General features: G+C 37.3%; 2 protein-coding genes across 6 annotated transcripts in view; one reads left to right on the forward strand and one right to left on the reverse strand.

Moving 5' to 3' along the window:
* Positions 1-6,134, forward strand: part of LOC146000419 (uncharacterized) — a 56,553-nt gene extending 50,419 nt beyond the window's left edge. For 3 of the 5 annotated variants that reach the window (XM_083138024.1, XM_083138022.1, XM_083138023.1), the window contains exons 7-8: positions 2,905-3,108; positions 5,712-6,133. In XM_083138024.1, the coding sequence (XP_082994150.1) occupies positions 2,905-3,108; positions 5,712-5,989 (482 nt within the window). In that variant the 3' untranslated portion in view covers positions 5,990-6,133. Of the gene's footprint in view, positions 1-2,904; positions 3,109-5,711 lie in introns of all 5 variants that reach the window. The other 2 variants (XM_083138025.1, XM_083138026.1) reach the window with 2 other exon arrangements.
* Positions 5,721-14,924, reverse strand: MagR (Iron-sulfur cluster assembly 1 homolog MagR). Its single transcript, XM_083138029.1, has 4 exons — positions 14,804-14,924; positions 13,064-13,117; positions 10,746-10,851; positions 5,721-6,499 (listed from the first exon to the last, which is right to left on the reverse strand). The coding sequence occupies exons 1-4, from the start codon at positions 14,885-14,887 to the stop codon at positions 6,351-6,353; spliced, it is 393 nt and encodes a 130-aa protein (XP_082994155.1). The 5' UTR covers positions 14,888-14,924; the 3' UTR covers positions 5,721-6,350.
* Between the last annotated feature and the right edge of the window lie 12,796 nt (positions 14,925-27,720).

Below are 27,720 nucleotides of genomic sequence, written 5' to 3' on the forward strand. Positions count from 1 at the left end.
TTGTGCAGTTGATTGTGCATTGTTTCGTTGTTTGGATTGTTTAATTAACGTCGCATTAATTAGTTTTAGACCAATCGTGACGGGGGAAGCAAGAAGCACAAAGAAAGCAAAAAAGACAAGGAAGAGACCACGGCTTTCTTTAAAGATAGCATCCCGTGAATACAACTCAAGTGACTGCAGAATATTATGAATAAAATTTATTTCGCTTTTTCCTTTTATTTCTGTTTCAGTTATTTTACTTCGCTTTTCTTCTACCACTCGCGTTACTTGTGTCGGTGAGGAAGAATTATAAACTCGTGAAATGGACGATGGTACAAAAAAAATATATGCCTCCCACGGTTCGAAACTGTCAGTACAAAATATTGTCTTATTTTTAAAATTTACGGGCAAATATGGTTTGTCACGTAGCAATTTTTGCTTATCTCTTTCTCAAGGGGTTCCATTGCCTCTCTGATGTCGTAGTGGTAACGTCTTCGCCATGTAATGAAAGGCTTCCGAATTCAATACCAAATAGAGAGGCATTTGGTTCGGATCCCATTTTAATCTGTAGGTCCAGTGCATGAACTGGACTTAAACAATTAACGTGTGGCATGTGGTCTGTGATGAGAACCATCATTTCAGCGAACCTCTTGACAATGACTCTAATATCACTTGAAAGAATAGTATTTCTTTACGAGTAGGTCTTGTCAAGAAACCAGTTCCTGAAATTTTCTTCTGGAGGCATCGTAGCACCCAGCTGTTTGTTGTGGCTGGGGCACGAGTCATGTGACTCATGCTATCAAAGCTCAATCCTTCCCGAGAACTCAGAATCACCAGGCAAACTTAAGCGAATATTTTGTTATTTGGGTTGCATAAACAACAGGCTTTAAGACGTTACGTAATTCTACGTCCCGTGGCCCAGGTATTTTTTTCTAAGACTGTACACCACATGCAAACTTACGAATCAATTTAACCAGAGATTGACCTGATGACAGCAGATCAACTGATAGCCCAAATCAGGCCCGTACCCAGGATTTTTTTGAGGAAGGGGCCAGATCAGGTTTTATATAGTGGCGGCTGTTTGGGCCTGGGGTGCCAAGGGTGGTCAGGAGTATTCGGATAGTTCCGAGTTTCGCAAATTAAAAATGCTTCCAAATTTCCTTCATTTTCTTATACCACTATTGAACAGCCATGATAAATCTATGTTTAGAAAATAATATATTTATAAATTAAATTATATACATAGAAATGTTTATTACAATAAAGAATTCTAAATGTGATTTAACCTATAGCCTGATACAATAGCCTCCCCCCCCAAAAGAGAGAGACAGACATTTTTAGCTGGTAGCCAGTAGCAGTTATTGGGTGCCAAAACTGGGGGGCAAGGACAATTTGCAATCCCTTAGTAGACTAATTGGGACTGGACGTACAGTTTAAAGTGGGATCTATGTGCCTCCACCGGGTCTGGGTAGACAAGGCTTAGCATTAAGAGGCCATAGTGCAGGAGCAAAAGTGGAAATAGTAAGGTGGGGGACACTGCTCCCCATGCCCTCCAATCACCACCACTGGTAGCCTTGCATCAATGGTTATAAAACAAAAAGTACCCAATATCGCAGACTGCAGACTTCTGGAGACCGCCTCTCTACACAACAAACACATTCATTTATACAAGTACAGAATTGAAATTTTTACAATTTTGAAAAATCGTTAATGTTATTTTCGTATCTTTTTATAGGTTCACATTTAAAAATTTCATGGCTCGAGGGGGGAGGATGGCCACCATGGCCCCTCCCCTGGGTACGGGCCGGGCCCAAATATAAATTATGCCACCTTGGTAGGTGGACATATTGAACGGTTGACTCATGATCTTACTGCTGATCGTTTGAAGTTCAAGTCCTGACTTGCCGGCCCCCATGGTGGAGTAGTTAGCATATCATGCTACAACGCAGGGGTCCTGGGTTCGAATCCTGGCCTGGGCATGGATGTTTGTGAGTGTCCATTCATCAATTTCATCATATCACTCATCTCCATCTTTGTAATTAGCCAAAAGTGGCAGAAAAGTGAAGTAAAATAAACCAAATCAATCAATCAAGTCCTGACTTGTGTGTTCCTTTCTTACAATCTCTATTTCATCCTCACAGTTACAGTCAAAATTGCCAGAAAAGCAACATGTTTCTTTCTGGCAGCTGCAGGTTCCACATGATCTCAGAAGTTCACTACATAATTCATGTCCAGATTATTTGTCTAACATTATACCTAGGGGCATGCATATTTCGTTTGTGACAAGAAATATGAAATAACACATAGTAGTCTTAATTTTTCATGTTTTTGCAAGGTGTGAGGTGCATTTTGCTTCCATGTTTTGTTTGCGAAATGAACTGCAAAATAAACTCCTAACACGAAATTAGGGTTTATTTACAGACACGACACCTTCTGAGATCTGAATTATCCTGTGAATTATGCAAATCATAGAAAATTGATTAATTCTGCTGTAAATATTTGAGAAGCAAAAATAGACCCATTTACACAGGAATAAATTTAATACTCTGATAACCATACAAATGTGCTGTTAGAAGTAAAATGTTAATTTTGTGTAATAAGTGTAGTTTTTAAATCAAATTTAGGGTTTTATTCACCATTTTTACACCAATATGACATTTTATATATACCGTATTTGATCCCAAAATATGCCCAGTTTTTGTACCGATATATTGATCTTTTATTTACCATAAATATGTGGCTCTAAGCCTAATTGATGGTGATGATGTACATGAGAGTATCTGTTTTTCTACTTTTGAGTTAGTTTATCACTGTAATGCATGAACATTCATATGCATGTGTTAATAGTACGCTCCATGTTCTGCAATGTAACATCTCAAAGGCTGAGATTTATACAAAGTAAGACTTTACTTTTTCCCCCCATAGCACAAGCCAGAAATGCCCCTTCTGGTGACACTAAGGAGGTTGCATTTCATGAAACCACATCAAACCCCAAAGATCCATCTGATAAGGCACCATATGGCTTCGGTGGAAATAATCTCTCATTTGCAACCATACAGTACTTGGAAAAGTATAAGTTGCTTCCTGCATACAGGCCTAAGACAGTGACTCCAGTGCAGCGTAAGTCAGGTAAAGTTCCTTGGTTAAGGTTCAAGGAGTTAGAGCCATTGGTTTATGAAAAAAATCTTCACAATAAGACTTTTACTTTTTCATCTATTTCAGTGATTTTTTTTATTTTTGTCCATCATCAGTTTTCCTTTGGTTCTTTGTAAAGAAATATTCCTTGCATTTATGGTAAATTCAGGAAGCAATGCACATCTACCACCTTCTATGAGAAACGTAGTGGGACAAATACCACCCCTCTCCAAAAACCACTTTTGACTACAGTAAAATACAAAGGTGACATCTACTATCTGATTAAAAATTATAGATACTCAAGTTTGGACTCCAATTAAAAATTAACCAGTAGACCTTCATAAAAACGAGTTACATCAAAATTTAGCTTATTCAATTCTGTGTTAATCTATGCTAACAATTTTTTTAGTGCCAGTTTTTTTTTAAGTTTTGCAAACAATCGCTCTTGTTGAAATTCTATAAATCAAGAACTGTTTGTCCGATCGTAATGCAATTTTAGGATGGTGCAGGCATAAAAGTTTTAAACAATTCTTTTTATGTTTTTTAAATTTGTCAACACCCCGTTCTTTTCAATTTTGCGAAACAACTTTTTCTTAGCATTGGGCAGTCCTACAAATACAATATTGGTCGTGTTTTGAAGCTCTTTGCATCTGTTTTTAAAATCCATTATCATTGTCAATTCACATTGCAAAACAGATTTTATACAGATTTTTATTCAGTGGAGTAAAGATGTACATGGAACGTGGCAACACCGTACCCACTGACTCTCAGTAACAGCCTGCAGTTTTTACAGTATAACGGACATCGTTATGTTGCCACGTTCCGCATACAACTTTACTCCGTCTACTTTTTTTTCTCACGACGATAAAATATATGAGGCATACTTGGGAAAAATTGGTTAGCATAGATTAACAGAATTGAATAAGCTAAATTTTGATGTAACTCTTTTTTCATGTAGGTCTACTGGTTAATTTTTAATTGAAGTCCAAACTCTAGTATCTATAATTTTTAATCCAACAGTAGATGGAAAACTTGCAACTAATTCAGATGGTAGGAAGTATGCCATCACACAGTAATGAAGACACAATACGTGTCCAAGAACAGAACAAAAGAAAAGCTGATGGTGACAAGGAACCATAATCGAAAGGGATTGAAATATTTCCCACATGAAACACAACTTTTTCAAATGAGAATTTATAACTATATTTTTTTCCAAAAATAAGAAGTTTTTTAATGCAATAGTGTTGCCTTTGGGAATGAAATTAGTATATTTTTGATACATTATATAAAATTACAGGTAAGAGATTCATATCTTATATGTCAGCAAATATGGAATCTGGCTGGTGAATATAAAAGGATGAATCTGAAGTACCAGCTCAGAAAGTAACATAATTGTATGCAGTTATTTTTTTTAAATTCCTAATTTCCAACATCCTTATATTCTCTTGAGTAAAATCACTGCCTTTTAGCAGAAAACTAAAAGTATATCGAATATGCAGAAATTTTACAATTAGGACATTTCCCCCCCCCCCTTACTTTACAAGTCCAATAAAACGACATCAAAAACATTAACAGTTGTCAAACACATTTAGCATGTCATCTTCCTTCAGGTGGCAGTCTGGTGGGGGGATGTTTGAGGTAATAACAAAATATGTGCCATCAAGCTGATCATTAAGTTTTGGAAGTCTTTTTCGCATCCCTGTTGCACGAGGAAGTTATTCACACACATCTGCAATTCAGCCATTGCAATTTGACTCATCCTCGATTTATTAATGTGATTTCAATCCTCTGTTGTGAGTGTTACATTTTGCTCAGTGTGCAAATTATTGCAATTTGTCATAATCATTGTTCTCATATTTAACATCACAGCTCCCTTCCCCTCACAGAAAATTAAAGTCAACCAAAAATTATATATTTCATACATATAATTTCATTTCAGTCACAGTAAAATGTTAATTATTGAAAGAGCATTGCAGGAACATGAAAATTTCAAATTTAAGTAATGTTTTATGAGGGAACAACACTAATACAGGGGAATATGTGCCCCATTTGCCCCCCCCCCCCAAAGAAAATATCCTGCAGATATCTGTGGCTACTGGCATCTAATATGAATGTTTTTTTATCAACCACTATGTCATGTTTTTCTCTTATGTAGGCTTTTCAGTCTACAGTTGTATTTCTTTGTAAATATATCACTAATATTTTCTACCAAATTAGCTGTTTCTAATTAAAGTCCAGTATGTAAAAATGTTGACAGTTTTTTTAACATTCTGATATCATTTGTAAAACCTGTAATATTTCTTTGAAAACTTAGGTAACAATTTTTTCCACTACATATATGTTGATTGCAATGGATGTTTGGTACAATAGGTTATGTTATTTAATGGCAATATTCAGGTGTGTAGTTGTAGGGAAGCTTTGAACTTTTGTAACTCGTAAATTTAAAAATAATACAGCCTGATTCTTGTGTTGGGAGTTCACAGTGAAGATAGTAAGAGATTTTAATGAACTTTTAGTAGAGTTGATTTAATAAATGTATATAATTACTGCTGCTTAGATCATGCATGAAAAACTAATGGACAAACTTTATTCTTTAGCAGCTGCAAAAACTCCAATAGCACAGCAAGATAATCAAATTAACAGAAGGGAAAGAATAGCAGAGAGTGATCCAAGTAATATTGTTTCATCCGAACAGTGTTGCAAAGGTTGCAAGTCGTCAAAGCTGGACAGGCACAGTAACTCACCAATCAACAACCTGGCCAAAAAACATGGCAAGGGCATAATGCACAAACAAGGAAAAGATGACCAAACTAGACCTTCAACCACAAAAATATTGGATATTACATCGCTCAAACAACAACCAAAACTTTTGTAAATAGATTAATGTGACTAAATGAATTTGTACATTTGTAATTCATGTATTTAATACCTTAAATAAATACTTTACAGCATAAATATATACATTTCACAAGTTTATGTACAGTAACTTTCCTTTGCACAATGTCCACTTTTGCATATTAAAAACACATGAGTCTAAATGCTATTCAATGATTTTTTACGTGCTGACTATGTCTAATGTCGTTTGCCTTATTGCCACAGTTCAAATCCATGGTACTGCTTCATATGGCAAACAAACCTAGCTACCATCTTTGTCTTATTCACACGTTGAATGCAACCTCCATTATCACAGCATAAGATATCTTACGCACTACAGCAAACATATATTAATTACATTTTCAAACTGAGAAGCTCTCCCCACAGCCACAAACTCCTTTGATGTTAGGGTTGTTGAACACAAATTCTGCTGCTAATTTTGATTCTACATAGTCCATTTCTGTGCCTAGCAATGTGAGTTGAGCCTTTTTGTCAATTATCACTCGAACACCTGCAAGACAAATATTGCTTGAAAAATTAGAATAATGTGCAAAGTAACAAAGTACTACACAATATGAAATTACTTTATGAAAAGTTAGTGAAAATAATGACTTGCATTGCACAATTTGTTCAATACAATAACTACATTATATTCAATTGATTTACATTAAAAAAAATAGGGCTGAGCTGGTATCGGAAAGTATCGATTAGAATTCATCTGCTCATACTTTTCGGGGTATTGTCATTTCACGGGGTTCACAGAAATGCCGCATGACATTTTCGCAGAGTCTAATTATCCTAGAAAATATGAAAAATTCACACTTCATTTTTATTTTGCTCAAATTTTGCATGAAGAACTAGTTTTTTATTACATAATATCTATTTTAACTATCTGATGTAATTCTTGAATATTCTAAAGCAAATTTCTTGGTAAATTGATGCATATAATTGGAGAACAATATTTTGAACAAATTTTAATTATTGCAATTGCAATTTTCAAGTATCGGTTAAGTGGTATCCGTTCAACCCTATTAAAAATGCAAGTTGATGGTCAGCCAGTGTCTCACTCCAAAAAAATCATGAAATACATATAAATGAATAAACAATATGTAAAGTTCCCCATGCATTTAGCATCGTGCCATGAAGGCACATTTAGGGAATGTGGGGGTACGGCCCCACACATTCTCTATCTCTGCCATTAATAATATACTTCACACACATGTTACGTAACCAAGCTCCATATTTCTTTCTTTCATGCCTACCCCACAATATGAACTAAATTCCTGATTTCGGAGCCATGTGCTGATCATTACACCACAAAAACCAGTCAGTTTAGCATGACAACAAAACATAATAGAGTTATATTAACACTAAATGCTGTTAATTTTTGACATGAAGGATTAGCTAAATAAAACAAATCAAATCAATTAGGATCAAATGTAATTTCCTGCTTCCTGTCAATGTCATCTTGTCTAGCTCCCATTGGTGGATGTAGATATGGAAATTATAGAATTTTTTTTTTAAATGAGTTTGTAGTATGTCATGTAAGTTTTAACTTTTAGTGACAGGTACGAAGCCAGCTTGGCAGCAATTAACGTGCCATTTCTTGAAAACTACACATGATACTTCAGTTTTGTCTTTTTTGGTTCATTAGTATACAGAAGAAGGTATGGCACACTCGAAATACAAAACAATATATCCATTGTACCTATTATTAAGAATTGGAGTTTGAAAAGTTCTTTATTTCAACTGAGTATTATGAGTAGATCTTACTAAAACAGCATGTGATAATTAGGGACCCAGGGGGAAATTATCAATTTTCAAAATTTCACAAAAATTGCAATTTACAAATAAGTTGCATAATTATTATTTTTTTTTCTTTTTCCAAAATTGGGGGACAGGAATTACATGTCCTCAAAGAGTGGTTTTTATTCCAAATTTGATTTTTCTAGCATCTATAAGACCTAATAGTCTTTCTTGTATGTACACATTGCTTGCATTGTAGAATTATTTTCCTGTAGTTTACGGTTATTACAAGCATAAGAAAACAGTTTTTCATTGTGACGTTTCAGGAGAACACACGCTCCCTTCATCAGACATTTATTTTCATTTTGACTAAAGATACAGTTATAACAATGGTTAGCAATTTTTTAAACAAAAAGAATCCGTTATATAATGGATGTTGTCAATGTTACATTATTGTAATATAGCAACTTAACTGTGAAAAGAAGCAGTCTGTTTTATTTTTATTTCAGATAAAAATATTTTTTATTTCAAATTATGAATCCCAAATATCATCAGGCAATTCAAATTCATCATTGTTTTCACAAAGTCTCTTGATGTTTTCTGTTACATTAAATTTCAAAGATGGTGGCTTACTCCATTTGTGAAAAAGAAAACTCCATACTGGATCTATATTACCATTTTCATTATTTAATTTATCCCAGTGTTCTTCTGCAATGAACAAAGCTTCCCAGACATTCAACTCTGTTTCCCATCAATCTTTTTAAAACCCTTCTCTTTTTAATCAAATGCTTCTCTTTGATGATGTGAGCTGACAAACCTGTTCTTGGGTTTTAATTTATAATGTCCAAATCGTGTTCGTGCCATCTTATTGCCATTTGCCTTGCTGTTTGTCCTACATAATCCTTTGAACATGAACAACTTATATTATTTCTTGTCGTTTCCACATCTGGTAGAGAGTTTCTCATTTTGAATTCATTAAATGTACATTCCAAACTTCTTGTTGATCTAAAAACAATTTTGAAATAATAATTTTCATTGTTATAACTGTATCTTTAGTCAAAATGAAAATAAATGTCTGATGAAGGGAGCGTGTGTTCTCCTGAAACGTCACACCGAAAAACTGTTTTCTTATGCTTGTAATAACCGTAAACTACAGAAAAATAAATCTATAAGACCGGTGTTAAAAGCAAAATTCTGGAAATCTTTTCCATACGTTGGCAACACTGCTGCTCTTATACATTATTATTTTTTTCTTTCTCCAAGAAGTATCTGCCTGTATTTCAATGAAACTTTGTATAGTTGTAGAAATGTACCACTGCTACATGCTTCATTTTTATCATTCACTTTGGTCTATTGTGATGGCCATAAGGACATGTCGAATAGTCTTTTATTATTTTTTTTGTAGAATTTCCATTTTCTTGTTCTTTCTTGGGTCTTTCTATACCATTTCTACCAACCCGTGTCACTTCCCTATTTTTAAAAATTTTAATAATTAAACCACATAATTCTACATCTTTCAAGTGTTCAAAACAGACATTGAAAATTTTTTGTAGGCTTGCATTTTGATCTGGCAGCCATTTTCGATCAGTAGCGCATGCTGATTTTAAAACCTTTACTAAAATCGCCATAACTTCTGTTCTAAAATTCCAAATTTAATGATTCAAAAACCATTTTATTCGAAAAATAAATGCTCTTTCATTTTGTATATTATCAGTTTTGCTTCCAGATTAGTAGTTTCCATGCTATACTACAATAAATGAGCTACAATTTTTTTTATAATTTCTCATCTTTGGGGCACAAAATAACCATGAAGGGGCATAACACCTTAACCATATTTCTTATGTTTAAAGTGCGGTGCTGGGTAAGTCTGAAAATTGTTAAACATATGAGATGTCTAGGCCCCCTTTTTTCTATAAGCTCCCAAAAATTGAAAAAATCAAAAGTTTGACACACTGTATTCCCAAATGGGGGATGGAGGAAAAATCTGAAATTTGCACCATAGTTAGAACTCTTCAGGCTCAACGTAATATTAAAATTTGGTGAATAATAATATTATGAAAGTTTACACTATTGGGAACATTCTGAGAAAACCGGACGTTGATGGGAGACACCATTCCCGAGATATATCAAATCAAAAAATATCAAAAACGGCAGATTATTTTCAAGATGGCGGCCGTCGGAGCGCAGATATCAATTGCTACTCGACTGAAAATATCTTTAATGATAGAACAACTAATCCTACCAAGTCTCTTGCTTTTATCAACAAGTCAATGATTTGGGACTTAGCCTCTGGCCTGTGATAAAGATGTAATTTTTTGTGCTTTTGTTATGAGGTTCGAAGTCATTTTGCGGCGGATGTATTGTAGTATAGCATCGAAACTACTAATCTGGAAGCAAAAGTGATGATAAATAAGCTGAAAGAGCATTATTTTCAAAGAAAATTGTTTTTGAATCATTACATTTGGAATTATAGAACAGAAGTTACAGTGATTTTCATAAAAGTCTGAAAATGATAAAATCAATAAACGCCGCTGATTGAAAATGGCAGCCAGATCGAAATGCAAGCCTACAAAAACTTTCAATGTCAGTTTTGAACACTTTAAAGATGTAGAAATAAATGGTTAAAATATTAAGAATTTAAAAAATGGTGAGCCAACAAATTAATTCAAAATTGGTCGAAATGGTATGGAATGACCCTCTTTTAACTTTCATTATTGTGAGGAGCGATATATAAATTCCACTACCACTAAAAGCTCTGTCATTCTCCCCCCCCCCCAAATGATTTCATCTCTCTCTGAGAATTGGTTCTCGAGCTATGATTTTTTTGTACATCTTGGCAAGTTTGAAAAGCATAAAAGTCCTGTAAGAGAGAGCGGCTATCCGCAAGGCTCCATCTGTTAATGGTTAATACAAAATGTCCTTTACAACAATGCTTTAGAGTAGACTTAAATTGTGTAAATGCTTCAATAGATAAGTGATAAACATGCAATGGTTAGAGAAAGGAAACTCACCATCCTGTACTACCTCTTCGTCAAACTTCTCTTTCTCCTTTGCATAGTCAAGAGTGTAGCTGAGTCCATTACACCCTCGTTGGCGGACACCCACCTTCACTCCAATCTGATGAAAGTAAAAAGAATGCAACCATTTGTAGAAGCTGAATTACATATACAGCATCAAATAGAAGGCATCATGAAAGGATCATAAACACTTATGTTCTAATACAGAGCAGTCGAATAGTCCCTGCACTCACACTTTTCAAAAAAGCTACTAAAGCACTCATCTGGATGCATTTCAAGCCTGTCAGTAGGGATTGGTATGACCTTGAAAAAGAGTTTGTTATGTTTAGAGCAGTGCTTGGGGAAAGACCTACAATCACAGTTTGTCAACAATGCATTTTACCTGTGCACAGCAAATCACTTTGTTGGAAGCATATTATCAGTTTAAGTCATATGAAAGATGCGAAGAAGTTTTATTTACCAATGATTCAGCACCAGGTAAAAGTGTAGTCAGTGTACGATTGTTTCAATATTCTTTCTGTGTATTTCAAAGCACGGAAAGTGGTTTGCCATCTTGTCAGTGTTACTGACCTCAGAGATTGCAACATCACTCACATTTAGTTTACAAATTATTTTTTTTGTGTATACTCACATTTAGTTTACAAATTATTTTTTTTGTGTATTTCGAGATATTCCTGTATTCAATACATTTACAAGTTTAATAAATTATAAGCATAAAATTCTCAAACTTTGAGTGTGGGCACTTTTCAAACACTCTGTATAACAAGCAAGCATATGTAGAAACATTTTAGCTTCAGTTACAAAGATTTCATCATTCTAAATTATTTTACAATATGTTATGCATGCAGGTTAACAATGCCTCAGAAAAATCTCTACCATTTCTTGTGGAGAATACTTAGTATACAGTGTTGAACTTGATGACTTTACTGTAAAGTATTTCTTTTTAATGTTACAAGCTACTAAATTTCACTGTGATAAATTGATCAAAATATGAAATTGGGTAAATGCAAAATTTTTGAGTTACGAGTGCTTGCATTGAGAGAAAAGAGTTGCAACTCAGCTTTTAGCTCTTGCACAGGGGAGAAGGCTCAATTTCCTTTTCTTTTATTGCGATTTCGATTTGTGTGTGTTAACACATACTGCAGAGTTTTAGCAATTACTTACTAAGTGTTTCCTTCACACTGGTTTTCACTTCCATATAATTCTTGCTGTAAAAATGTGAGAAGATTTTGTTCAATACATGCTTTCGTAGACAGGTTTAGTTCCCTTAGAATTTTAATAAGAACCCAAAATGCTTTCATAGTTAGGTTTGGTGGTAGTCTGCATAATGTGTCAACCTCTAACATCTTTATTTTACACATAACTTGAACTTTTTGAAATGAAAACTGTGTTGATTAGTTTCAGGAAGGTTCCAAATTACTTCTACATTCATTCCCTCTTTTCTATGATACTTGCTGTCACTTATATCAACGGATAATGATTTGTCCATAGGGAGTGCACATGCTTGCATAAGGTAATTTTTACTTTACAGAAGGTTCAAATTACATGTGACAATGACTGCCAAAATTCTATGATTAATTAGTCTTTCTGCTAGGAGAATTTGGAAAAAATCATAGAACAATTACAAGTTACCCCTATGAACTCTTGAACTAATCAGTTTGACCCAGTTGCCATGGTGATGGGAAATTCTTTGCTGTATTGCACTGCCAGACGTATACCTCAGAGCAATTGTTCAGTGCCCAAGATGTGGCTAAGTCTAACGGTCACCACTGATCAGCAACATAATAGCTCTTCTAGAACTCCAAGCGAAAGGTGCATGTGACAGCAGAAAGTGTCATTTACGGCTGAGCAAAATCCAGGTATATAGCAACACTGCTTTTTGAACCTGGCAATTCCCACATCTGGAAACAACAAATCTGGATTGGTAAGGGGTCCGACTGTTTTATGATTTTTTTTTCAAATTCTCTAGCAGGAAGACTAATTCGTAGAATTTTGGCAATCATTGTCACACAAAATTTGTACCTTCCTTAAAGTAATGAACACTGTTTGGATTTTGAAAAAAAGTTATTTATATTGAAAAAACAACTTAAAAATTACCTTACGCAAGCATGCACGCTTCCCATGGACAGTTGACAAGCGACTGTAAGTATTGCAGACTAGTGGGACTTCATGTAGAAGTAAATCGGAAGCTTAGTGGAATGCATTTAGGGACTTTATTTTAATGCTAAGACAACCAAACCTGGCCTGCCTAAGGAGTGAGCCATTTCATCTGAACCGAAGTGCATATATCAAACAAGGAATGGAATACTTACATATTCAGACTTCCCTGACAGAATTTGCTGCAACTTCTGAACAGCTGCAGGTGTCTGAAAGCAAAGATTATGGAGTTACTGACTGGTTCATACATGGAATATTCATAAAGGAGTACCCTAATCACAGCCAGTTCATTCAAACAAAAATTTAATGAAACCTTTCTTTGTATTTTATGTGCTGCATACAATATTTTCGGGCACGAGGCCTTGAACTGGATCCAGCTTGGCAATTTTCACACACACAGTTCAGCTTAACATTAACTGACACACCGAAAAAGAAGTTACACTTAAGACATGGCTGGGTCCCTGTGATACAGCTTTTTATTTTATTTTTTACGAACAGAAATTTGAAAATACTGAAAATGGTAAAATTTTAGTATCCGCGAAACGTATTTCTTCAATTTTACTGGAGAAAGTACTTACCGAACTGACGGTAAAAATTTACTATCCTTCGGACACCTCTAATTTTTTTGTTTCGTCAATTTTTGACATTCGTACTTACGTATCTGCTTCGCGGAACATTCCTGAAAGTGTATCAACGTTGTTTTGATGAAATTTGAACTATGTTTCCTAACCTAACAGAACTAACCTATCCACGTGCCAATGGTTCGTGGGGCTAGCTATTCTCCATCGGAGAATTAATTTTCAACGGACAACATGAATTTCAGCTATGAAACATTCCCACATCACACAAAAAACTTTCCCGATGTTCGACAATGCTACAGGAACTTATTACGGTAAGTAGTTTCTTCTGTAAAAATAAATAATTGTGTCCGAAGGATAGTAAACTAGTACCCAAAACCGTGCTAGCAGACAGCCAGGTGCTCCGGCATCCGTAGGGTAAGTAAGTTTTTCTTTTTACATTTCTGTCACTAACCATTCACGGGAACGAGGTATGCCTACGAGGTTAGGGTAGGTTCCATTAGCACTCATTTCACCCCTAATATGTGGTTCATCATCGAAAAATGTCCTCAGTACGTTCAATCACGCATATCCGGACAACATCGGTTTTTCTCGATTTTCTCCTCCAGGAAATTTTTTCTCGCCTTGGGATTTAGTTTGTTGAATTCCTTATACAATAACCTTTCCAACGATATATGACACGTATTCCTTATGAAAAGGACGTAAACTAGACTCTTACCGAACCTTCCTTAAGTAATAGGCACTGTTTGGATTTCGAAAAAAGTTATTTATGTTGAAAAAAAAAACATCTTAAAAATTAACTTATGCAAGCATGCATGCTTCCCATGAACAATGTGTTTTCCGTTGACAAGCGACTGTAAGTATCGTAGACTAGTGGGAATTAATGTAGAATTAAATCAGAATCTTAGTAGAATAATACATTTACTTTAATGCTAAGATCACCAAATCTGGCCTGCCTAACCTAACTACGAATGCATATATTGAACTACATTCGGTACCTGGAACCAATTTTATATTACGTAAAACATAGAAATGTGTCGATTAAAACATAATCCAACATAATTCTCGAGGAGGTACAGTGGGTCACCGGCCCCACAATTTTATGATAGTGGAGATATGAAAAGATCTGAACATAGCTCCAAAATCAGGATCATCCAGATTGTTTACTATCAGTATATTAGCCTATCAGACGTCTCTCAGTTTCAACGTGATTGTTTCTAGAATGTCATGTCCTATTTCATGATAGCATAATATAATTTCCTCGTTTACTCACAATTGCATTAATTATTTGTGTGATCATTAACAGAATTTACGTACCAGGACAATTGCTGCTCTCGATGGTATTGGTCTTCTGTTTTTAACTGCTCTTACCGTAGCAGAAGCAGCTATCCGGCTCGCCATTTTATTACGGAAAGCAATATTGCCAGATCACTGGATAAAGTTGATTATGGTCTAAGCCATTGGCACATTTAGCGGGATCCACAGGGGCAGGTGTCCACAAATACTGCGATGAGAAATAATAAATGTGATGGTATCGATATGTCCCAAAATACAAATATAGTTCGAGCAACATAGAAGAGAAACATTCAATAACTGAAATAATATTGATATGGTTACATTTTACTCTAAATAAAACGGAGTACCTTGTAAGAGCTTTTTTAGAAATTTTGCTGTCAAGTTCGCTAAACAAGAGTCTTGCTCGGAGTCTGCCTCGCTATTCAAATTACCATCGTAGCGCTAGTGTCAATGCTACTATGATCACTGGATCAAGGGTATAGTAATAACCTTGGAGTATAGCTCTTATTTAAATTCGTCTGCACATTGTTAACAAAAGTTTCAAGGACAACGACATTTTTTCTAGGCAACCTTACTTACACAAGACGACGTGGTTGCATACAGAGTTGGGCACAATTTCATGGTTGCCACATACGAAATACACTCTGTCCCAGATCTGTGAAACAGAGTCGCACATAACGATGATTGAATGATTTGGTGTTTTAAGTCCACTTTATGCACAGTAAGGCTAATCGGGACTGGACCTACAGTTTAAAGTGGGATCCGAACCACTATGTGCGCTTCCGCCCCATAACGATACAGAAGGGGAGAAAGCGAGAAGGTGGAGCGAAGAAGTGCGCGCTGTTGCAAGCGACTGATAGTTGCAGTCGCGTTTTCCTCTCCGCGCATCCATATTCTCTCTCACGCGTTCATTGGTCGAGCTCTCTCGAGTCATTACTTGCACCCAGGACTTGTTTTCGTTCGCTTGCTCCATAGACACCTGGCACAGTGTAGACATATGGAAATACACGAAAATAAAAATAAAGCATATGATGCGGTGTACGAATTAATCTTTTGGCTTGGGGTGGGGGATGCCCCACTCGTCGACCTATTTCTGATTTTATTTCCGGGAGGGAGGGTAGGTATTTTTTAGGTATGCATGTGGCGGCGATTGAGTTCCAAAACCAGGGGGGCAAACACAGTATATTTCCCTTTTGTAGATAAGGTTTAGCATTGTGCGGAGGCAAAAGTGGCGAAAAGTGGGGGCCAATGCTCCCCTCGCCCCTCCTAATCGCCGCCACTGAAACTCTACTATTGCTTTCCAGTACTAAGTACAAAGGACATTAAATCATATGATAACATTTACACCTAATTTATAAACAGTATTTGTACATTCTAAGAGAACCCAAACTCATTAGAAAAAGAGCTATTGAACTTGAAATAGTAAAGCCAGTCTCACACGGTGGTTAATTAGGTCCCCACTTCCCTACCCACCTCCGACTCGAAACTACCAAAAGATTTTTTAGCTCTTCAGTTCGCGAAGGCAGCAAAAGGAGTCTCACACGATCCTTAAAATCGCATTTTTAAAAAAATGGCGATTACACAAACACGGTATACCACTTCGCAAGTTTAGATGCTAATAACTGCTGAAGATTTGGAAAATAATGTTTTCTCCTAAAATAATAAGAGAATAACATTGGCACTGTTGAAAAATGTAGCACATGTAACCCGTGGCAGTGAATGTGAGTGTATAACATGTTACTTCAAGTTGATATACCACTTTACGGACACACTAGCATAAAGTTGCATTACCCGTGTATTACGATAGAAGTTGTATATTCTAATGAAACCTTTCTCGTACGGTTTTGAAATATATCCTCCAGCGCGTCAGGTCAAGTTTGCAGCAGGCTTTATGTATTAATCCGCGCGAGTACGGCGCTCAGAATCATCCATGGTCTTCGTGTCCGGCAGTATTGCCAACACATCAAAACCCGTACATGCATGTCAAGCGGAATGTATTTCTACTTCTTTAGTCTCATAAACCACACAATTTTTAATTTTTAAATTACTTTCTGTGCATAAACTGAGTAATAAATGTTATTGTTTAATCGCAAAATATCTTCGAAACATGAGGGTGCGTGTGCGGGGGAGAATTGGTTTGTATCGAGCGATCAAAAAGAAAGAAAGTAAAAGTAAACGACAGGCGTTCCTTGAATTTATGGTGAGTTATTGCTTTTGGTTTATAAAGATTAAATTTATTAAAAAGTTTGTTGCACCTTTTGCAAGCATTCGCTCCTTAACTTGAAGTTTATATACCACAAAACACAGCGTGATTTGTATTGATGGTGTTATACAATGTACCAGTTAACGACAAGTATGTTACGTAAAATAACTATTTGAAAATCCGGAATGTGCAGTACAATTTTATATTCAAAATTAAACTTATTTTTTGCTAGAGAAGGGCATGGTTCTTTGAGAGTGCCCCTTCATAAATTTTTCATATCATCACTCATCCTCATCTTCGCGATTAGCCAAAAGTATCAAAAAAGCTAAGCAAAATAAATCAAATAAAAAAATGTTAAGAATAACTTTTTGCGAGGAAAAAAGGTTCCGGTATTCTCCATTTTTTTGTGTGTGTCTCTTCGTTTTCGACATAAGGACTACTGAAAACATTGTGTTATGTTCACAAATGATCGTGCATCCTACACACATGCACGCCCGCGCACACACACATTTCTTTTGTTATAAATGTCATTAATCAATTTTATTCTCAATTTTAAAACGCGCTACGACGCCAGGGGTCCTGAATTCGAATCCCGGCCTGGGCATGAAAGTGTGTGAGTGTGTAATAAGTCCACTCCCGGTCCCCGAAATGACGTATCTTTCATACCCCGGCGCGGGACCAAACGTCATTATGGGTACGGGAAACCGGTCGTGACTTTTACTTACGGTCCAGGTTTTTTAGTTCGGTACTGAGACGGTCGTTTATTGTCGTACTAGTGCGAGACGGGGATAAATACCTTGAAATGTTACACTTTTTGGTTTACCTTAGATATGTAGACTCGAACAATAATAACACACTAATAGCATTACACCAGATACCTGAAAAACATCAAATGATAACACTGACGAACGGTAAAAATATGAATATATTGTATCAACAAAAAAATATTGGAATCAACAAACAGTTTACATCGCCTCCTCACTCACTCTCTCTCATTCTCACTTCTGAGGAATTTCACATGGGAATATACATATAATATCATGGATCTAATCAACATACCATTTCCTTTTTGTTTGAACCTTTACGTGAATTTAGGTCATTAGCAGAGCTAGGAATTTTAGGTGCTGCACCTTAAATTTTTTTGTGTGAAAATTGGCAAAAATGTGACTCATCCCCAAAATAAGCACGTATTGAACTCTACTCATGGTGTTTCGGTTGCACCTTTTTGCACCTTTTTCACAATCTCAGAACCTTTTCCACCTTTTCACAATCTCAGAACCTTTTGCACCTTTTGGCCCTTTTTGCATCTTTATCATTTTTTTTAAATACAAATTGCACGCTGTTTAACCCCACCCACATTCGAGGCACGGCTTCTTGGCACGAGATTCTTGTTTACCGCACAACAATGAATCGGCTTTCTTCAGTTCTTGGACATTAATGTAGTAAGCGCACGGACTTTAAACAGTGCCAACAATGACGCGTTACAATTGCTAGAGGTTGTGCTCTTTTTGTCCTATGCTGTATTGTTTAGGAATTGTTGTAGGAAAGCTGTTTTGTTTTCATTTCCTTCTCCCGTCTCAGCGAGCAAGGTAACTGCAGTCTGTGATCGACTGATCGATTTATCGGATTTGCTTGTTCACCATGCCAAAACATAAAGTAAATGTTGGGAAACTGCAGGACATTGTTAAACAGTTAAGCGGTGATGGCATTCAGAGTGATGGATCTGTTCTGAGGTGTGATATTTCTATTGCTGTTGATGACAAACACCAACGCAGTCGGGTTGTGCAGCATCTGCAAAGTGGGAAGCATGTCAGGAATAAAGAACTACGAGATGGTAAAGGTGGGAAGAGACAGCAATTCATTGGTGAGGTGCTTGCATCTTAAAGAGTTCCAGAAATGAAAATGAATTTTTCAGTGAGACAGCAAGGACATTTGTGGAATACCTCTTTCGAAACTTAACAATCCTGTCATGAAATCTTATTTGCAAAAATATACTGGGAAGTCAGTTCCAGATGAGAGCACCTTAAGGAAATCTTACATTCAACCTCTTTATAAAGCTAAAATCTCGCAGATCAGGCAAGTAGTAGCTGACCATCCAGTCTATTTCATACTAGATGAAACCACAGATAGGCAAAACAGGTACGTTTTGAACATTTTAGTAGCACCTCTAAATGGACATCAAGTGAAACCCATGCTTTTAAAAACTTATTTTCTCGGCAAAACAGATAATGCAAGTGTAATGCAAAGTTTCAATGATGCATGTTTTGTATTGTGGCCGGAGGGCGTAAAATATGATAGAGTGTGGTTAGTTCTTACAGATCAAGCATCTTACATGTTAGCTGCATTTTCTAATTTGAAGAATATGTATCCTAACTTAAAACATGTGACTTGCATTGTTCATGCTTTGCATCTAGTTTGTGAAGCTCTTAAAGATGAATATACATATGTGAACGAATTTGTTTCTAGCATTAAGAAAATACTGAAAAGGGCTCCTTCTAGAATACAGAAGTACTTAGAAATTACGAAACTTCCACTACCACCCTCTCCCATCCTCACTAGATGGGGTACATGGTTAAAAGCTGCAGTGTTTATTTGCAATAATTTCCATACTATATCGAAATTTTTAGATGCTTTGCCTAGTGATTCCTCAGCTGTAGAAAAAGCCAAAACACTTGCACTTAAACAGGAATTGCAAGATGAACTCTATATTGTACATGGCTTCTCTTTCCTTACTACTGCAATCACAAAACTGGAGGAGCAGTGTCCTGAAAAGAAAGCACAGTGGGATGTTTTGATGGATGTGCAACGAGAGCTGCAAGGGGTCGGGAAAGAGAAGTTAGAACAAAGTTTAGCCAAAAACCCTGATGTTCAAGAAGTCGCAACCAACAAGGATGTGGATTACCGGTTGAAAACAAATACGCACCACTTCTGTCTGTTGACGTTGAGCATTCTTTTTCAACTTTCAAGTATCTGCTTAGTGACCGCAGATGTAGCCTCACTCACAAGAACATAGAAATTATGAATGTAATCTATTTTAACAGTTTTCTAGATGACTAATTCTAAGCAAGTAAGAAGAAGCAGGTTTTCCTTTATGTCCCTTTCTAATGTATGAGAGAATTTTCTTTGCTTAGTTATATTAAACGATTTAAAACCAGAGAATACTCTGTGTTTATCCAGACAAGTTGAATCATATATGTATGCACTGTTCACAATAAATTTTACATCTGAAAATTAGCACCTATTTTAGCACCTTTTTTGTACAAAAATTGGCACCTTTTTTGCACCTTTATTGGCAAATTTTTGCACCTAAAATTCCTAGCTCTGGTCATTAGTCTGCCCGCTCCTGTGCTCATTTAAATCAAATATGGGTCGGCGTCAGTGGCGTACGCAAGGGGGGTTACCGGGTTTAAACACCCCCCCCCCCTTTGGCTTTTGAAATACGATTTTTTTTAAAGAAATGGCCAATTTATCACAGTAAAAGATCTGTGACAATAATAATAACAATAAACATTTGAATAATTATTGCCATGCAGTTCGGAGGAAAGTATTGCATTCCAAACACGCACGTCTTTAAGGCGATCTCCTACAGGCCCGTAGCTAGAGGGGGGGCAGGGGGGGCAACTGCCCCCCCTGAGAGCCTCCTTTGCCCCCCCTGTGAAAAATACAGAACACATTCCTACCTGAAATTCTCACTAATGTTTAAAATTATATCATGTGTTACTCTAGCAACATAACAAAGACACTAATTAATTTTGTGATTTATTAGGGTGTATGGGATTCTGTATAATGTGGTATCAGGATTGGGGGGGGGGCAAATTCCTTTCCAGATTCAAACTTCGGGAAATGATTTCACAATTTTCAGTATCTAGAACAGTTGTGACATTTTGAGTAGTCTTGTATTAATGGTGCCGAATGTGTTCCGATGTTTTTTCTTGGATGTGTTGCTATGAACTTGGAACTGCTTAATTTGTTGTTTCCCAAGTCTACCTTTTGATAATAGTGATTCATGTGGTAGAGGGAGGGAGTGGATATTTGAATCTTGTTACTTAGCATTGCTTTTCAGCCACTTCTAGCTAATCGCAATAATGAATGATGACGTGAAATTGATGAAGAGACACTCACAGACAGTGTCACAACCACAGGTGGCAGGGGCCATATCTCCTCCTCCCAACCTTGGACGGAAGTTCATTGTAGGGGAAGCAAACGTTGAAGTAAAAAGACAAGACTAGGAAGAATAGCAGGACAAATACTGGATACTCAGGATGGAATTAGTTTTTACGTGTTTCTTGGATTGGATTGATTTGGTATTTTAAGTCCACTTTATGCACAGTAAGGTTAATTGGGACTGAACCTACAGTTTAAAGCGGAATCCGAACCACTTTGTGCCTCCACCGGGTATCGAACCCGAGACCCCTTGATTTCAAGGCGATGACGCTACCACTGCGCCATCGGGGAGGACGTGTTCCTTGCATTTTTCTTCCAGACGGCCAAGGGTACTTGCAAGGGGCACAGAGGTGCAATTGCCCCCTTAGATTTAAAATTTTATACAAATAAAAATATATTTCTTAAAATTTTCTTGCTCGCTTCGCTCGCAATTTCTCCTATTTTTATAGTCCAAGTTCAGAGCCATAGCTATATAGGGCGGCGGGAGTCAGCCCTGGGAGCCCCCATAAAATTATTTGCGCCCTATTAAAACAATTTCTTTCTATGAAACTTCATATGAAATATTAATGATGACACTGTAATCCAAGAAGTCATTGATCAATCAAGGGATTCCTATTTTTTTGTCAGGTGTCGAAACATGTATTTCAACTATAATATAATGCAATTCATACAATAATTTTGCAAAATGGTTAACGTAACCAGTAGGCAAACATTGTCTGTAGTGATGCAAGAGTCTCCCCTTTGAAGGAAATAGAGTCCGTGGAGGACTAAGGGACCCATGTTTTAATGTTTTAGCAAGATCAAAAAAAGTATTAACAATTTTTTCCACAATTCATCAAAGTGCAGATATTATGTAACCATTATTATGTTATTAATCCGATTTTGCTTGTACAACACAACACAATGGTGCTGTTGGATTCTCGATAGATTCCTTTGTGCGTAAAAATCTTGCATACTGGAAACTATAGGGAATCATTATGAAGCATGATTTATAAAGGGCTCCCTTAATCAGTTCTGCAGAGAGGCCCAAAGCTGTTCTTAGTCATCAATTAACATTATCGACCTGTAAATATCAAGTAGGGTGGAGGCACATAATGGTTCTGATCACACTTTAAACTGTAGGTCCAGTCCCAATTAGCCTTAGTGTGCATAAAGTGGATTTAAAACACCAAATCAATCAATTACAATATCAAGTAGGTACAGTCCCTATTAGCCTATTTATGTTAAACTTTATATTCTTTGGCAACCTTGAAAGGTCATTATCGAAATATTGCTATTTGATGTTGATCGAAGGTTTTTTTTTTTTTTTTTTTTTTTGTGGTGTTCGTTGCAGTTTCAAGATACCATCCCTTTTCTGTTACTTATAGCTTTTGGGGGAGGGGGGCAAGTGCCTCTGTGTACCCTACCATATCTGCCAATGCGACACAATATATTAAAAATTTGCCCCCTCTAGGATTGACTTCGCCCCCCCTACAAAGAATTCCTGGCTACGGGCCTGATCTCCTACCCCGGCGAAGGTTTGAGCAATTTTCCATGTAAGCTTATGGGCGTAACTTTAGTCACGATTATCTCGAGAACCAGTAGACAGATAATTTTCAAATTTTAACTGAACGCTGAGAAAGGATGTTTCTAGAGAACCACTGATCGATATTTTCATTTTCTGCATCAACGTCCCCATAATTAATTAATTTATTTTATTTGTGAAATATCAGACTTTTTTTCACTTTTCTTGACAGGGCAACCCTGTTGCCGGCCGGCAGGTTCACTGCAGCTGCAGCTGCTCGCGGTCGCATAATGACCTTGTAGAAAGAGGGTTTGGAACACGGCGGGTGGTTTCGCCCCAACACACAACAGGTTTAGAAGATGAAAAGAAAGCAACATGTCTTTTGGCTTTTAACTGGGTAGCTTTTAAATTATGGACTGGAAGTGGTGGCATGAAATTGGTGAAGTGTGTTCCGGACCAAGAAAAATATGAAGTTGGAATTTGGTCCGAGAGTTTGAGTCTGAGAGACAAATATGTTTCTAAAGCAGTGGCGTTTCCGTAACAGGGCTGGTTACTACATTATTTTTATTATTGTAAAACACACTATTCTTCCAATATAAATGTAGATAACGGACCATACTATATATGCATAAATAAATGTAGAGTTTGTTTTTAAATTTGTTTTATGCACAGAAAGGTTAGCCAGGGCTGGACCTACAGTTTGAAGTGGAGTCCGAACCACAATGTGCCTGCACCGGGTATCGACCTCGGGATTCCTTGATTACAAGACGACGACGTAACCACTACGGCATCGGGAAGATCCGCGTATAAATAATACATGATTACATACGTATATACTAGAGATGGCAAACAATATAAAGTTCGGATTAACCGGAACCGGCTACCTGGATCTGATCCTAGAACCGAGTGTCCGTTGATTGACTGATTAATTTTGTTATTATTCGTCGCTTTCTGATACTTGGATAATTGCAACAATAATGAAGAATGCGTATTAGATGAAATTGTTGAACGGCAACTCACAAAAAAAACTTCTACGCCGTGGTCGGGATTCGAACCCAGGACACCCGGCGTTTTAGCACGCTATGCTAATCACTTCGCACGCAGGTCGGCCCGACTGTCCGGATTTCGGGTTGTGGATGTATAAATTTTACATAATGGCTACATTAGAACCAATTAACTATTAAATCAATCATTTCGAAAGCTCTTATCACTAATGCAATGAAACATTTCATGCACAAAATACAAGTAGCCTATTTATGCCAGTATAATATTTTAATATTTCAATTCCATTGCAAACACTATAAAAAGATAAAGTTACCTGTGCGTACCACTGTGGCATGAAGGCACATTTAGAGGATGTGGGGATAGGGCCCCACACATTCTCGAACTGGACCATTTTGGAGGTGGTGATCAGCCCCATACTACTGCAGCTTTTAGCCCCCCCCCCCCCCCCCCAGGTACCCATTGATTTGAGGCTGGGGCAGCCCCAGAGCCGCTTTATACGGGTACAAGGCCGGAAAAACTCCAACCTTAGATCACCTACCCGGAAATCAAACCCGGGTCTTTCGCATGGCAGTCAGATCCTTTTTATTTTCTTTTTATTAAAGTGAAGCCCCTAAGGGGCAGCTTTCCTCACACAAAACTCATCTCAATTGATGACAAATCTCGACTTGTTCATTGAGGACAAACAATCACAAACATCCATGTCCGAACTGGGATTGAAAACAAACACAAATTCTTTAAAATAAAATATGAGAGCCCCTATGATTTTCAAGAGAATAAAAAAGTTGTTTTTGTATCAGCTGCAATAATTACCAGTAAGAAAGTAAGGAAAATACTTGGTTCGTTGTACTAGCGGCTAATGGAGACAAGAGCTAAGCCGACAAAAATACACAGTCAACAGTCCGCCTTCCCATTGTTTACCGCGGCACGTTTGATTTTCTGAATTCGAACAACAATAAGCGTTAATCTCTTTACAAGTAGAAAAAAAAATAACTGCTCAATTGTCCTCACGACGCTGGGTCAAAGCAGGCGGCAAACACATGTCAACACACCTTTCTTTCATTCCTTGCACTAATGGGGTGGGGTATCAGACGCTCGGAAGACAGTTTCATCTTGCCGTCAGAAAACCCCTGCTGAGGTTGTAAACACCGAGGCTTGAAAAGAACCCAGCGGACTTTCAAGACCTTATTTTCATTTTTTCTCAACATCGTACTTGTAAATTCCAAGAGCGTGGAGCGGCACACCCTCAAATTTGTTGTCCCTCGGCTTCAAGAGTAGACAAATGACCATTTTATGACGCCTGTCCTCCGTCGAGCAATACTATAGAGTGCCACACACGTAAATTTGCCGTTGCGTAGAAACGAATTTTCGTTTCGTCTCCCTCTCTCTTAGCATCACGTGTTCTACCCTGCTCGAAAACCTTCGCTATTGTTGCCATATTGTCATTCCATTCCTGGACACACTCGCGCAAACTTCATTGAAAACAATTGAACAGCGCTCCAGCTCGCGGTTCCCACCGGTCAGCAGGGACGGCAATGTGGCAATATAGCACGGCGTAGTCGTTGCTTCTTTTATGCAGTGCATGTTCATTGGCTAGCTAGTAACTAGTGTTGCCAACTGTAATAATGAAGCACTATTTCTGTCACGGAAGGGGAAAGCAGGTAAATTGGCGGTGAGTTTTGTTGGATTGGAAGCACCATATTTTTATTTTATACTAAGTATTTGACCGGTTTGACGTTGTGTGCGTGTATTGCGTGTGTGTATGTAAAAGTGTGTGTTTGCTAATGAACGTTAAATTCCATAATGCCTCCAGTTCTGTCGAAGTTGAAATCAAAAACCTTGCATAGCCAAGCTCGGGAAATTCTAAGCAATTCAACTCTGGCTCCGGCAGGTTTTCTTGTAGAAATTGCATAGAGGAGGCTGTCATTTTTGCTGCTTAATGTGATACATATTGTTTTCTGTGTTAAAATTGCCATGCTTTGATGGGTGACCAAGTTCATAGCAGGGCCGGCGGAAGGGGAGGGCGAACCGAGCGGCAAAATTTGAAGAGAAGAAAAAATAAGCCTATTGAAAACTGTGATCGAGCGAGATATTCTTTTGCGCTGAATAGTATTGAAATAGCATAAGAAGTCTCATTATTTATTTTATATTTTGATGTTTTAGTTAGGAATATATTGATTTTCAATTTTCCGTTGCTGCGTAATGACCGGGGGGGGGGGGTCGAAATAGAGCGGCATCTGCCGCCACCTCCCAGGGAGGCAAAATGACTAGCGCCGGCCCTGGTTCATAACAAAAGAAAAAGCCGCGCAGCTTATCGTCTAGTGGCAGTATATGTACTTGTTATTGTTGTCGAAGCGGGCATCCTGTGTAAATGTACAACAAAGGCAACCGACTGTCGCAGATCTCAGAGAGGAAATAATAATACTGTTTGAGGAGGAGTGTTATGGTGCAATTGTAGCGGTTTAACACGTTGGCATGTTATTATCTGCCGTTGCAGTTCCATACCAGTGTATACGGGTTTTGGGAGTGAAAAGTTAGAACGCCACCAGTGCATTAATGCAATGAAAAATAATATATACGTATATATTTTTTTATTTTGTTTGAAATCACTCAAATAAGGAATCGTATGAAGAAGTCTTCTTTGCAGCATTTTTGGTAATTGTACTTATGTGTTAGTTCATATTTTGCGAATTTTTAGTCCATATGTATGTAGCTACATACAAAGCCACTTGTTAGTACATATTAATCCTAGTCCTGGTATAATGCATGACGTTTAAAACTCAACGTTAGATAGACCTGAATTCTCTAATTTTATTGTTGTACGTAACAGCTGTACATCGGAGCACTGCAGCGATTTTTCTATCTGCTCCATTAGCAACACTGCTTTCGCGCATCGCACGGCAGAAATAGCTGTGCTGGACTCTGCGACAGGAAATAAAGGAAAGCTGGATTTACAAATGCATCGCTGTTCCTTGTCGGCGACCTTTGACTGGTGGCTTCACAAGAGTGAATACACAGTTGTCCGTTACGAGAAATTCAACTTTGTTATAACGGAATTTTTCTTTTCAAACCAATTATGCTTTTCTTCCCTTTCTGCGGCCCTGGAACTTTTGTTGGTAAGAACAGCGAGACAATCCAGATGTGAATTACAGTGCACGTGCATAGTAGATTTGGAGAACGGTATTGGCGCGTTTCTCATTTGAACATAAACCCTTTACAGTGTCGTGTCGTTTTGGATCCGACGATATGTCTAAGCGATCGCAAAGTTCAATTTTGATTATTTTTTTTTTTTTTTGCAAAAAGTCGCGTAGTGATTCTCGCAAGAATTGTGAAAATTCCACGTCATCGGAGAGTGCTTCGTGTGGTGACGTTATCGCGAACATTCTTCCCGGTAACGATTTCGCATCCCCATGTGAACTATCAAGTGATGCTGAACCTACATCTACATCCCTAAATAATGTCGAAGTGCTCCGTGAATCGCCTGGAAATGATAAATGTGTTGCTTTTGTTCAGGAATCATCTACATCTTCACGTACTTATGAACCACACGCTTATGACATTGGTCTTTACGTAGGAAGAAACTTGTCCAATGAAAAAAAGTTGGACGTCTTGTACAATGTCTGGGAACCAGATCCAGGATTTGTGTTTCCACCAAAAGGAAAGCGAAATTTGCAATTTCAGTTTAAGTGGCTTTATCGCTGGAAGTGGCTTGCATATTCCGAATTTAAGGGAGGAAGTTTTTGTAAATTTTGCGCCCTCTTTGCTCCAAGTGATGGTGCTGGATCAGGTAAGCAGCCCTTAGGTCAACTGTGTAGTGTGAAGTTTGAAAATTGGAAGGACGCCGTCGAGCGGTTTTCAGAACATGAAAAGTGTCTCTATCACAAGGAAAGTTTGGAGGTTGCAAGTACTTTGGCCGATATCTCGTGTGGTAAGAAACAGTCTATCGATGTTTTAATAGATACTGCAGCTATGCATAAAAAACTTGAAAACAGGAAAAAAAGTTGTTCCTATAATTGAAACTGTTCTGTTCTGCGGCAAACAGTGTCTCGCACTGCGAGGCCACAG

Source organism: Lepisma saccharinum, chromosome 16 (genome assembly GCF_977018435.1).
Source record: "Lepisma saccharinum chromosome 16, izLepSacc3.1, whole genome shotgun sequence".
NCBI classification, from domain to species: domain Eukaryota; kingdom Metazoa; phylum Arthropoda; class Insecta; order Zygentoma; family Lepismatidae; genus Lepisma; species Lepisma saccharinum.

Excerpts from the sequence above, each read along its gene's own strand:
- MagR (XM_083138029.1), bottom strand. The coding sequence starts at position 14,887 with ATGGCGAGCCGGATAGCTGCTTCTGCTACGGTAAGAGCAGTTAAAAAC. Across the intron at positions 13,118-14,803 it reads CGAGAGCAGCAATTGTCCTG|ACACCTGCAGCTGTTCAGAA; the intron begins GTACGTAAATTC and ends CTTTGCTTTCAG. Across the intron at positions 6,500-10,745 it reads CGAAGAGGTAGTACAGGATG|GTGTTCGAGTGATAATTGAC; the intron begins GTGAGTTTCCTT and ends TTTGTCTTGCAG.